At 41.0% G+C, this 14,038-nt stretch overlaps 1 protein-coding gene across 1 annotated transcript in view; it reads left to right on the plus strand.

Annotated features, from left to right (window-relative positions):
* The first annotated feature begins 10,678 nt into the window (after positions 1–10,678).
* LOC118478446 overlaps positions 10,679–14,038 on the plus strand; it is a 29,281-nt gene continuing 25,921 nt past the window's right edge. Inside the window, exon 1 of the mRNA XM_035972054.1 lies at positions 10,679–10,795. Within this exon, the coding sequence (XP_035827947.1) occupies positions 10,679–10,795 (117 nt within the window). The remainder of the gene's footprint in view (positions 10,796–14,038) is intronic.

Below are 14,038 nucleotides of genomic sequence, written 5' to 3' on the forward strand. Positions count from 1 at the left end.
TTTCTAACTAAATATAGTCAAACAGTGCGCTTTATAGCGAACAGGAACTGTAAGGTAGACAAAGGATGTTTCGGGATGCGGGAGAGGGGAGGGGGGGGGGATCATGGGAATCAAATATGTAGATCTAGTTCTGGTCCTTTAAACCTGGATATCCGCTTGATGCTGTTCAAAATCACCGTTCTTGTTCTAAACCCAACCCATTTGTGTCCTTCGTCCCTCTTATTAGACCTCGCGCTCACTTGTTATTTTTTGCCGACTCCAGGCTATGCATACTATGCAAATAGACATTTTGCTTGCATCACGCAAAGTTTAAAGTGCTACACGATTTCCGTACACGCACGATCTTTTGCCTTGCGTGGAATCTGCAGCCACTCATCGATTCACCCAATAAAACGGGTAATTTGGAACCGTAGGTACATTTTTTGTCCCAATTTCATTTAATATTTGCTAAAAATAATTGTTTTACATTAGATTCCATGCATTTGAGCTGTTCTTAAAAGCAATCGAGGCAACAATTTCGATCTGAAGGCTTCATGGTTTAGATTTGGACCTATCTAGATCTAGGTCAGCTCGGTGTAGCGTCAAACTACAGACTCAAGATTTTGCCTGTCTTTGGCAAGCGGCAAATGGGCGCGCATCATTTTTCGTGCCTGTCATTCGGGCGATGACGTCACGAAAGCGCATTGCCTGAAACATGCAAGAAAATTATAGTGGGCGTCCCACCTTAAAGTTTTATGGTACCCAATTTAAAAAAGAAGGACAACAAAGAGAATGGCACATACATGGGAATATCATTCCTTAGCTGTTTGGAAAGATGTACACCAAAATCCTTACGAAAGAAAATACTCTACAGAGCATATATTGTCTAATGACTAAATAGATCGAGACAGTCTGAGTGACTGGGTTTGAGAATAAAAGCGGAAAAATGAACTCATCACATACTCGCTTGTTGCACCGGAATTACGGCCTCTTACTTGATCATGTTCTGAAAGTAAAAACAAGAGCCAGCACAACCTGTACTTTGTAGTTTTGAAAATTTTTTAAAACACACTTTGCAGCCTGACAGCCAGCCGTACAAAATACCCCATCTTGTCACACAGCCAGGAGAGTGACTGAAATGGACTTCTCGGGCCTGGTGAACACGACAGGAACGGATAATTTTCTCTGTTGATTTATTGCGCCAAGTGACCGCAACGTGATAAAAATGAGTGTTTTCATAAGTGATGTCGGCCAATGGCATTAAAAACACTGAATAAACTTTCCTACTTCTCCTCATAATCACACACTTGATGACCCCCTGGTTGAATAATATTAGTCCGAAGTTTTGTGCACTGATGACCAAGTTATTGCCCAATAAGTGGTCCTCCTTTTTAGACACACTGAAACATTATTATATGCCCTTGTCTTAACAGTGGCCCGTTTCTTCACTTTACGTTTGTTTTGTTTGTTACGATAAGCCAGTGGCCCAACTGACATTCTGCTTCGCTGTGTCTGTAAAAGGGGTTGAAGCAGTTCCAATACATAAGAAACGTGTACCCTTCTTTTTCTGTAATAGGCACAGCAGTATGAATTAATTGAAGGCATCAGAAAATATTATAGAGTGTTACTGTAAGTTTAAAGGAATCGTTTGAAGACAAAGAAAGAAAGAAAGAAAGAAAGAAAGAAAGAAAGAAAGAAAGAAAGAAAGAAAGAAAGAAAGAAAGAAAGAAAGAAAGAAAGACACCAACCAACCGACCAACCAACCAACCAACCAACCAACCAACCAACCACCCAACAAACAAACAGGCAAATCCACCTGTATTTCAACATGATACAAAACTGAGTTTGAGTACTTTGTAAAGTCATCCAGTCATTTCATTCAAATGCATAGCGCACTCATATGACCTTTTGCAATTATGAAGGCCGAAAAACTCTTACTAAACTATAACTAACCTCTTTGTTCAAATGTAATGTTATGTAATCTCTCTTGGCATGTGTCGTCAAACCTAAGGCTGAAGAATAACAAGACGGGACAAAAGCTCTCTTTTCCGGTCTAAGTCGACGCGCCCCCTGGAAAGAGCAATCTGCGCGTACAAAGCGTTGTAGGAAGAATGAACACGCTGTTAAACTCCACTACTGTGATTTTTATCTTACTGACTGTTGTCTTTGTGCATGTAGACAGTTAAAGGAGTGGGGGTGGGCAGGGTTGGGTTGATTTAAATCAGTTGGTTCTTTTGATTTAAATCAACTTGATTTTTTAAATAGAAATCAGTGATTTAAATCATTTTAAAAAAAATTATTTTTATTCAGTTTTCACACATTTCGACATTCAGAATTCCTTTCCTTGGTTTCATAAAACAGACTAATATAATCATGCTTAAAAGTCTGCTTCCCCCCCTTTCACTGTAAAATAATACAGTATTCAATTTACTTTTTTTTCCATAATTGAAATCAGAGCTGGGTTGATTTAAATCACTTGATTTTTTTTTATCAACTTGATTTTTAAAATAAAAATCAGTGATTTAAATCACTTTCCAAAAAAGGTATTCAGTTTTTACATATTTAAACATTCAGAATTCCTTTCCTTGGTTTTATTAAACAGATATAAGGTTTAGTAGACTAATATAGCCATGCTTAAACATCTGCTTTCCCCCCTGTCACTGTAAAATAATACAGTTCTCAATCTACTTTTTTTTCATAATTGAAAACCAGGGTTTGGTTGATTTAAATCAGGTCGATTTAAATAGTTGATTAAAATTTTTTTTTAATGAACTTGATTTTAAAAAGAAAACTCAGTGATTTACATCACTTAAAAAAAGGTATTCTGTTTTTACATCTTTAAACATTCAGAATTCCTTTCCTTGGTTTTATCAAACAGATTAAGGTTTAGTAGACTAAAATTGCTTAAAAGTCTGCTTTCCCCCCTGTAAGTAGTAAAATAATACAGTATTTAATTTACTTTTTTTTAATAATTGAAATTAGCATTTTCTTTTTCTTTTTAGACAAACAGAAACGCGCGCACACACACACACACACACACACACACACACACACACACACACACACACACACACACACAGACACACACACACACAGACACATACACACACACTGTAATAAAATGCAAGTTTATCTATGCATAATTACCCCCCCCCCCACACACACACCTTTTAGACTGACATTTTCTTCATTTTTTTGTCTGTAGCCATAATTCACTGATATAGCAGATTAAGGCTTTCTAAAATTGCAGTTGCTCAAATTAATCATTAGTTAAAATAAAGGCAATGCATTTTGCACTAAAAGAACATACTTTTAGCCACCAAAAATCCCAAACTGTGTCGACATTAAAAAAAAATTAAAAAAATACGAGTTAAATTGTTAAAAATCTGATTTAAATTTTAAAAATCGATTTTTAAATTTTTTATTTAACTCCCCCAAAGTAAAAATTCGGCTCAAAATTATGGAATTTGAGTTGTAGGCATGTTTAGCTTCCTCAGCCTCTCCTACAACTATTTCATCAAATAAAACCCCCCCAAAACCGTATTTTTTCCCATACCCGTCATGTTTGTCACCGCCATTTCCTCATAAAGTCAGTATTTTTTTTTTTTAATCGGTCGTTTTCCCAAAACGCGACTTTTCTCTATACCTTTTTGAATAACTCCACCATTTTTCATCCAATCTTCCTGAAATTTTCACAGAATGAAGAAAAGATTAATACTGAAAATTTGTTTGTTGAATTTTTTTATATATAGAATCTAGAATAAATTTTTGTTGGTGGTGTCTTGAGTGTGGATTTTTACAGATCTTTGGCGAACAAGAATGCTACCTCAGGAAAAAAATTCATTAAAAATGTTCTAATTCGTTTAGGAAAAAAAAACCCAGAAATTTTTTTATCTAATGTTTGTAAACACGCAGGCAAAAAAACAAAACAATTTCCATGAGCGATAAGTGCGGTATTCATTACGTAAGACATTTCAACAAATTCCAATATGGCCGCCATAACCAAGGAAACGAAACGTTTTCTAAAATTTGATCGCGGGTTTAAAGATTCCTTACTATGCTTGTTATATGTGTGAAATTTGGTAAAATTCGGTCGAGTAATAAGCGAGATAGCCTTCAGGTCTACCACCCCTCCCCCCCCCCCCCCCCCCACTTTCACACACAAACCATTTTAGTTTTGTTTTCTCCACGACATTTTGAGTGCAGTAAGTAAGTTGAGAATTAATCTTTCAATGAATGGAAAACGGCTGTGAAGTGAACGTGTTCAGTGACATGAATGTAGATATTGGCTACAATAGGGCGGGCAAAAATTCTTTTTTGTTTTTGGTAGGTGTTTTACGGCGCTCACAACTGCATAAGGTAATATAAGCTCCCGCGACACTTTAAACATCTTCAGTTGTTAGGAAATTTTGAATTTATCTCGGGTGGCGCCGAAGCCTACTCTTATCGATTTTAAACCCCCACTTCAACTACTTGCACATGCGACCTCCGAGATTTTTCGTAATGTCCGAGAAGGCTAGGTGCAGATCTTTCCTACCAGAAGATCAGGAGTGTGGCTGAAAAACACCAATGAAACGGAGCCAAGGAGTAGCAGTAGAACGGTTGCAGAAGGAGTCAGGAGCCCAGAGGAGGGGTGCAAAGGAAGTGAAGGGTTCGGGGCAGAAAGTGGAGACGAAACCAGACGGCAGAACATTGCCGGAGAGAAGGAAAGGAGGTGAAAAGAGACTATTTTAGAGAAAAAAATGTCTCGGCCGCTACCGGGATTCGAATCCGGGACCTTTGAATGAATTGTGAACACCTAAACCTCTAGGCCACGAGAGCCCCCGTGAAAAATTCGTGGCTCAACTTTCCTCAAATATCTATTTTAAAGGGTTACCCATCCTTTTTACATCAGTTTGTATCAAGTTGTCTTAACTTAGTAATATTTCCACAACAGTCGAGGCTAGAAAAAAAAAACCCCAACCAAACCTTATCCCCCCCCCCAACGAAAAAAACAACTAAGTAACAAAAATACAAACTTTTCTTTATAAATATAAAGCAATTTAAAATAATATAAATCTCCGTTGCGCAGGAAATAGGATTGTTCCATCTTCACAGCACTTCCCGCTTCTCATACACATTTTGCATACGCAAATAGCCTACATCACAGCTCAGCAGTAGCACTTTTTAGTAGAAAAACTTTTTACAAGACATACATTTTAAAGTGAAAAAATTTGTTTGTGGCCTCCCACCGGGGCGTCATGGGACCAACACGCCCCCCCCCCCCACCACCCCTCCACGAGTCCCCAAGCCGGTGTTGGTCCCCGTGGAGACCTGTTTGGCTTGCTGTTCCTTTGTTGTTTTTGTAAATGTTCTCGACCCCACTGTTGTCAGTTTTCACGTTTGCTACAGATTGTGGCACTTTAAGCAGCCAGTTTGTGAGGCTAGTTACACACAAGCGCCCGACACCGACGAACACCAACGGTTAGATGGTCAACCCGAAAGAAATAATTTTCGGTTGAAGCCTGCACCATTGAAAACGTCCGTCGGGCTCAGGGTAAATAATTGTCACGGTATTTTACTTAGAATTACATAATCGTTTTTTCTCGCTTTGACACCAAGCGTGTCTCATTCTTTCTCGCCGAAAATATTCCTTGAATCTATCAATGTCTTTCAGAAGTTGAAGAAACAGATGACGGATTTCGCCGAGCGATTCCCATTTCCTCATGAGTGGATGGGCTTCAAAACGTCTTCTTCTCCGCAGACATAACATATAACAATAACAAGTTTCTTAGTGCGCAGACACAGTGGCCGCAGCTGCAGCGATGCACTTTAAAGTTACTCGCCGCGTCTGTTCCGACTTTTCTTCTAGCAAACACAGTGGCTGCGTCGTTCGGTTCAGTCGGTTCATTCAGCAACGTGTCAGTCAATGAGGATGGTTAAAGAGGTTCTTCAATCGTTGATGCTTTCATGGCTCCATAACAGGAGACGATCACGGCGTAGATATTGGGTACATAGAATCAATAAAAAGAGAGACACATCTTGGTGAATACCATCACTTGATGACAGAAATCCTTTCAGACGAAGAAAAATACCTGAAATATTTCTGGATGAGACCCTCCACATTTCAGCTCTTGTTGGACAAAACTGGACCCTACATAGAGAAGCGAACTACCAATTTCCGGAAACCCCTGTCAGCAAAAGAGCGGTTGGATTTGGAAAAAGACTGCTTGCTGACAAGCTGGATTTACCACAGGATACAGACAGTGACACAACCCTCCCATTTGCATTCGTAGCAGATGATGCATTTCCATTGAGACTAAATTTGATGAAGCTATTTCCAAAAATACAATTAACTCATGAGAAGAGCTTTTCTATTATCGCCTATCACGTGCGAGGAATTCAGTTAAATGCTCTGTAACGAATCTAGATCTAGATATTCTGTAGGCACTAACCTGTTAGGTCTCTTGATGAGGTGTACCCAGAATGTGTTGTTCACGGCGTGACAGCTCAGGGGGAAGTGAAGTTTCCCTCCAAAGTTAGGTACCGCTTCCAGGTCAGCTCCAGCAATCAGCAGTGGTGTGCATTGGCGTATTTATTATTCAATAATTACACTATTACATGACTCCTCCCCCCTAGAACTATGCACGTTGTGATTTTTAATGGAGATTAAAGGTCCAGGCGCTCAGGGGCGCGAATGTTTCGCCCCGAGCGAGTTGTCCTGGGTTGTCGCGGTGAAGCTCCTGGATCTTCTATGCGCTGACATGAGGTGTCTCTGGGTCATCAACTGCTCCTGGAAACTCCTCAATGTCAGGTGTCTCTTCGTCACAAAGATCAGGTTTTTGTTTGTTTGCTTCAGTTGTAGAACGACGTATATGTTTCCTGTACATTTTACCATTTTCGTTCTGGACAACATAGGATCTTTTACGATTCTCTTTCCACACTCTCGCAGGCCACCATTCCTTGGTGCCCGGCTGTGGCTTAATTCTGACCTCGTCCCCTGTAGTCAGGGCCGGAAGGGGCTTTGCAATTCTATTTGCAATAGAATTTTTGCTTCTTCTTCTCCCTTTCAAAGTGTGTTCTGACAGCCTTTCTGTCCACTGGATTCGGCTGGAGCAATTCACGTGTGGTTGGTACTTTGTTTCTAGGTCGACGTCCAAAAAGCAATTGTGCTGGTGACAGACCAAGGCCCTCCAGAGTAGTACTGTTGTAATCCAACACGGTCAGGTGTTTGTTGCTCCCTTGTTCCAAAGGCGCTTGACAGTTTGAACACCTCTTTCAGCGAGGCCGTTTGCCTGTTGATAATGCGGCGACACTGGCTCATGTGAAATTGCTAGATTGTCGCAGAAAGTCTTAAACTGCAGGGATAGGAACTGGGTGCCACAGTCAGTACTTATAACTTCTGGAATGCCATGGACACTAATAATTTGTAGCATAGTGTTCACCACAGTTGAGGCACACATGTTGGCCAGCTTGTTGACTAAGATAAAACGGGAATAAAGGTGAACTGTAATCAGGTATTGCTCTCCTGCTGTTTAAAAAATGTCACAAGCTATCTCCTGAAACTTTTCATAATTCCTAAGTGAGACTCGTGCACTAGTCTTATGATGTAGCGTATGAGGCTGGGAGGGACAGTGATGCGGTTACCTTTGAGAATGACGCCGTCGACAACTGTGAGATCAGCTCGGGCATCCCAATATGGTTGGACCTGAAGAGGGACATTTGAACGATTAGGGGGCCATCCCTTGAGGATAGTGGTGAGCAAATCTGCAAGCTGAGCTTCAGTAGCTCGTCTTATCTCTTTGTACTTGTTTTCAGTTATTGAAAGCAGCTTTCTAACATCCACACAGTGAATGTTTGAGATGTCCTCCTTTTGGATAAGTAGATAGGCACGAGACAGTGTATCTGGAAGTTGCATTGTCGTTCCTTTGCTGTAAGTAACAATGAAATCATACCACTGTAAGGCCAAAATCATCCTCTGCAATCTCATTGAAACCTGAGGTAGGGACTTCCGAAAAATCATTTCCGAGGGTTTGTGATTATTTGAGACTGTTGTATGTTTCCCAAATATGAAGCAGTGGAATTCCTTACAGGCGAAGACTATTGAAAGCATTTCTTTCTCAATCTGTGCGTATCACGTCTCTGTGTCTGTAAGTGCTCTTGAAGCATACGCAATGGGACGACCATCTTGGAGAAGCACTGCACCGAGTCCTGTACTGGATGAATCGCATTGGATTTGTGTGTCTTTGTTGACATCGTAGAGGGAAAGCACTGAACAGCTTGTGCACATTTCTTTCAGCTTCTGAAAAGATTCTTCTTGTAATTTCAACCAGGTGAAGGATGTGTCCTCTCTCAGCAGTTCCCGTAAGGCTGCACTATGAGTGCTCAAATCAGGTAAACATTTATCCAAGTAGGTCACGAATCCGAGGAATCGCTTAACATCCGCTTTGTTTGTAGGGGCAGGCATGTTCACGACAGCTTCTATTTTTGCTGGGTCTGGTTTTAATCCTTCTTTTGAAATGATATGACCTACATAGATGACCTGTGGTTGGCGCAGCTTTGTTTTTTCAAGGTTAAGTCTCAGATTGAATTTTGTGGCTCTCTCCATTACCTGCCGAATTATAGCATCATGATGCTCTGTGTTCCTGTCATTGATGAGAATGTCATCTATCACTGCAAATGCACCTTCTATGCCCTCCAACACACTGTTCATTATCCTTTGATAGACTTTGTGGGCACAGCTTACTCCAAATGGAAGGCGTAGCCAGCGGTATCTGCCTATGGGTGTATTGAAAGTAGTGAGGTAAGATGGTGGTTCATCCAACTTAATCTGCATGAATCCATTTTTGGCGTCTAATGTAGAAAAAACAGTAGCACCAGGAATTTCTGAAGCGATCTCCTCGATTGTTTTCATGGGGTAGTGTTCTCTCTGAATTGCTTTATTAAGGTCCGATGGGTCTAGGCACACTTGAACTTTGTCTCCTCGCAGAGCGACGGTCATGCTACTGACCCATTCAGTAGGTTCATCCACCCTTGTTATGTGGCTTTCTTGTTCCATCTCTAAGTTTTTCTACTATCTTCTTCTTGAGAGCCACTGGCTGCTTCCTTGGGGCGTGAACAACTCCTTTTGCGCCGGGTTTCAGCTTTATTTGGTATTCCCTGGCAGGGTGCCGCCTGTTCCACAAATTTAAGGAAACTCAGTTGTTAACTTATCTGAATCTACTGAGGAAAGCCGTACTAACAGCCCTAATTTATCGGCTGACGCACCTGTAATAACATTTTCCTGCTTAAGATTGACCATTTCAAATGTCTCCCGGATGCTTGAACCTTTGTGAGTCATATTCAGGATGGTCGAACCCACAGGTTTAATGAGATGGTTGGAGTACGTCTTTAAGGTTCGATTTGAATCCTTTAGCTCAGCTTTGTGGGAAATCTTTTGAAAAGAGACAACAGTTAGGGTGTTGCACTTTGCTCCAGTGTCTATTTTGAACTCCAACTCCTGACTGTAAACTTGTAACTTTTGGCTCCACTTGTCAGAAATTCTCTTTCTGTTAGCATCAGTGTTTGCGTAAATTGCTAAAACTTCCTCACCTGATGAAGAATCTTTGTCTTCCTCAGTGACTTCCAATAGCTTTAAATCCCTGAGCCGTTTCATACACACTCGAGCCCAATGGTTTTCCTTGTTACAGTACGAGCAAGATGTGCCATTTGCAGGGCATCTTCCTTTTGTGCGGCTGTGGTTTGTGCCACATCGATTACATTCGCTAGAATTAGATGAGAATTTGCTCGTTCTAGATATAGCTGTCATCATAGGCCTACCCTTGTTGGACGCAAGATGTTGCTTGGACGACTTTGCCTGGATCTCATGTAGATCTACTTGGCTAGGAGAACATGAAAGTAGTGTTGAGTCTTCCTCTTGGCCTCGTACGATGCGTACTTGGTTTTTTTTAAAGTTTCATATTGTTGACAAATGCTGATTGCCTGATCTGTGTAGTCACAATCCATTATTGTCAGCCTGAGATCAGTTATGAACATGTCAAAACTCTCACTTGGCAGTTGATTTTTTTTTCTTTAGGTTGTGACGAGCAATTCGTTTGTTCTTTCTTGGCCTCACGTAGGCCTCAAAACGTGCAAGTCCTGTAGACTTCTCAACCCTGAGCGCCTATCCACGTGCCTGGCCAACCTGCTTTTTGTTTAGGTGTAAGACACACACACTCCCCCCCCCTCTCTCTCTCTCTCTCTCTCTCTCTCTCTCTCTCTCTCTCTCTCTCTCTCTCCCTCTATCTCTCTATCTCTCTCTCTCTCTCTCTCTCGCTCTCTCTCTGTCTCTCTCAAAGGGGTCCTGCAAAAACGAAGTCCGTGTGGTCTTTGAATCTAATGAATTCCTTGTAAAGATCTGGATCTCCCCAATCCAAGGCAGGGTGTTCAAAAACTGGTCATTATGATCCAACTTCTGACACCATGTAATGAATTTAGATCTAGATAATCTGTAGGCCCTAACCTGTTAGGTCTCTTGATGAGGTGTACCCAGAATGTGTTGTTCATGGCGTGACAGCTCAGGGGGAAGTGAAGTTTCCCTCCAAAGTTAGGTACAGCTTCCGGGTCAGCTCCAGCAATCAGCAGTGGTGTGCATTCGCGTATTTCTTATTCAATAACTACATTATTACATGATAGCTCTTTTGGTGAGATTCCCCAAATGTGGTGTATACTCCTGCACCAAATGGATGAAAAGCCAGAGTCGGCAGCAAATGCAGTCAAGGCCATCACAGTGCTCCAGAATGTCATTATCATGCAAGAACCTGGAAGATCGGTGCTACGGCACATTGAGGATGACGTGGTTGAGTCATGAGCAGGCTAACCAACGTTCGACAGACTAGAAGTTATAAGGAGCAGAGCTACCAAAAGTGGGATGGAAGTCAGAAATGCTTTCATGGGATATTTCTCGTCACCGAAGGGTGCATTGCCATGGCAAAACAGTAAATGCTATAACGTCTGATCAGTCCACACTCTCACTTAAAAAGAGTTATCATTGCATCTCTTTTAATTAGATAAAGTAGGCATATGGTTTGAAACAAGTATACATGTTGTACAGTGTACATACGTTCAGGCAGACAGACAGACAGACAGACAGACAGACAGACAGACAGGCAGACAGACAGACAGACAGACAGACAGACAGACAGAAAGAAAGAAAGAAAAGTTCTTACCATTGCATCCAACTTCGTTGGCTACTTTCTTCCATTCGGCCCATGTCATGGCCCTGTTGCAGTAGTTTTGATCTGCTTTGTCATGAAGACATCTTCTTTTTTTCAACTGAGTGTATTAATGCCTCCGACTCCATTTTTAGTCAAAATGCAACAATTCACTATGACTACACACTACCGACACTAGACAATCACGCCACAACAGTTCAGCCGCACAGCAGACGCTCGAAATTTTATTTCAACAGCAAGTGCACACGCTGAACTTTTTCTGCTCCGTCCAGCGCTACGTCTGCTCCTCGCCCACTGTAGCACCGTGCATTCAATCCTTCGTTAATAAAATTTGGCGATGCAACTTTTTCGGAGAAAGACGTCGCAACCGAAAAAGAAGCGTCGGAGAAGCGTGCACTGTGTGTGAGGCCTTACGTCGGTTCTGCCAAACCATTTTGTTCTGAGTTCGAAAAACGACCGTCAGTAGTATGGTGGTATGGTGGTATGGTGGTATGGTGGTATGATGGTATGGTGGTATGGTGGTATGATGGTATGGTGGTATGGTGGTATGATGGTATGGTGGTATGGTGGTATGATGGTATGGTGGTATTATGGTGGTATGGTGGTATGATGGTATGGTGGTATTATGGTTGTATGGTGGTCTGGTGGTATGTAGTATGTTTTTTTTTTCTTCTGACCCTGCCCATTTCTGTCAACTTACACCTTTGTGTTAAGTAGTTGCAACAAAATGTGCGGCATTCTGGATTTTAAAATTAACTTTTAATAATTAATTACATTTTTTCTGACGCCACATAATATATGAAATGTTTTATGTATACTCAGAGGCAAAAGAAAAGCGAATAACTAAGATATGAATAAAACACACCACACTCAACAATGATTTGTCATGACGTGTAGATGAAATTTTAATTCATTCAATTTAAACAGCCATGGCGCTGTCAATAGGTGGCTGTTTTAGCTTAACCTTACTGTGTTATTTCGGTGACTTTGACCTTGGGATAGAAAGTCAGTGTCGTGTGTGACCTCTGTTGGCTGCAATGACGGCTCTGCATCTTCTACCCATATAGCTTCCGAGAGCATTCATTATATTTGTCGACCTGGGATCTCTACCCACCCCACGCGATGGCTGGAGCCAATTGAAGAAGTGTCTATGGTGGTTGCTGCTGGTTGAGCTGCCTCTGGATAGCGTCCGGTAGTGCTGCACGAAAATTTCATGTGCAAGTCCTAAAATTGCTGCTAGGTTTAGGTCTATATAGAGCAGTCAAAAATTCGTGTCACAACGTATCCTCAATTATCTCTTTAGTGTGTGAATCAATGTCATCAATACTTTGCACAGCTGTTTGTATCAATGTGTCTTAACTTAATCATATTTTTTATCTCTTAATAAATTTATATAAAATAAACTTTACAAATCTCCGTCACAAGGAAAATGGTATTGTTCACAGCACTCCCCGCTTATCACATACATTTTGCATACTAATGGCCGACATCACAGCTCGCCAATGTCACTTTTTAGAGGCAAAACTTGTTACGAGAAATTAATTTTATAGTGAACAATTTTTTCACTTAAGGTTCTTAAAACATGCGTCTGTTAAGCATACTATGGCGATTAGAAGAAAAAAAATATAACGGACTTTTGAAACCGATATTGTCCCAATTGTAAATCTTTTTTAAAAATTGTAGAAACCCCCCGCAGGGATTTTAAATAAGTATTTATATTATGCGATTTTCTAGAATACAGCTAGCAGGTGTTTACAAGAGTATAGATCTGTTAAGATAATTTAACAAGTCATTGTGCAATACAAAGAGACTTTTTGTTCAACAGTTCACGAAATATTTGACAATGAGTTGCCCCACGAATTTTCGACCGCACTATTATGTGTGAAGTGCATAGTTTGTAGCTCGTTTTTATTACCACGTCATGCGAAACGGACACAGAAGCATTGATTCGTACGGTTGAAAAATGAAAATGCCTTTATGACAATGGAAATGAAAACAACAGCTTCGTAGTATATCGTCCATTAAATGATGGTACTCTCCACACATCTCGTCTTTGATTTATTCTATGCACCAATACACAAATATCGACACCGAGCATGTCGCCACTCATGCAACCATGGTAACGGCAACCACTGAAAAACACATTCTTCGTCCCTTGACCTGGATCTACACTCAACTTATAATGACTGAAAGACGCTTCCACTGCGTTCGCATAAGGCATCTTTTGAGCGTCGCGTTACCAAATTATCAAAAAGATGCGCCTAAAATCCAGCAAGACGCATCCACTCAGTCTGTACACTAACAGTGTCCCCGACAGTTCGGCACGTTTGCACGAAGTCTCATACTATGGTAGTTAGTTCCAGTAGAACACGGTTCGGGACTTTTGGTTCCAGAAGAACAATCCCGGTGTAGGCGAGTTCCCGCTATAAGAATGCAAAGGGGAATTACAGAACATGTTATATACAACCTCATGATTATTCCCCTTTCATATCAATAAAATTTGCGCTTTAGACAAGTCTTCCTTTTATTATCAACTTCTTGATTATCTTGGCCTTAAATTTGAATGACAAGCATTTCCTTTAGTCTTTGTTGGAAGCCATCAATTCCTCGGTCTTGTTGCTTGTGCTCTCTATCGTACCGGTAGGCCTACTGTAGAACTGTTGAAGTGGATACATGTGTGGATCGCAATTCAATGAATCAGGAATCTCACAGGGTCTCCTCTTCTTTTACTTTTTGGCCTAGACTAGGACTTGGACTATGGCCTATACGCTCTCATACTGAGCGTCAAAGTCTAAGCAACGACACATCACTTTTTGAGTGGCTCTCGTCTCTCTCTCTCTCTCTCTCTCTCTCTCTCTCTCTCTCTG

Source organism: Aplysia californica, unplaced genomic scaffold, assembly GCF_000002075.1.
Source record: "Aplysia californica isolate F4 #8 unplaced genomic scaffold, AplCal3.0 scaffold00569, whole genome shotgun sequence".
Lineage (NCBI taxonomy): Eukaryota > Metazoa > Mollusca > Gastropoda > Aplysiida > Aplysiidae > Aplysia > Aplysia californica.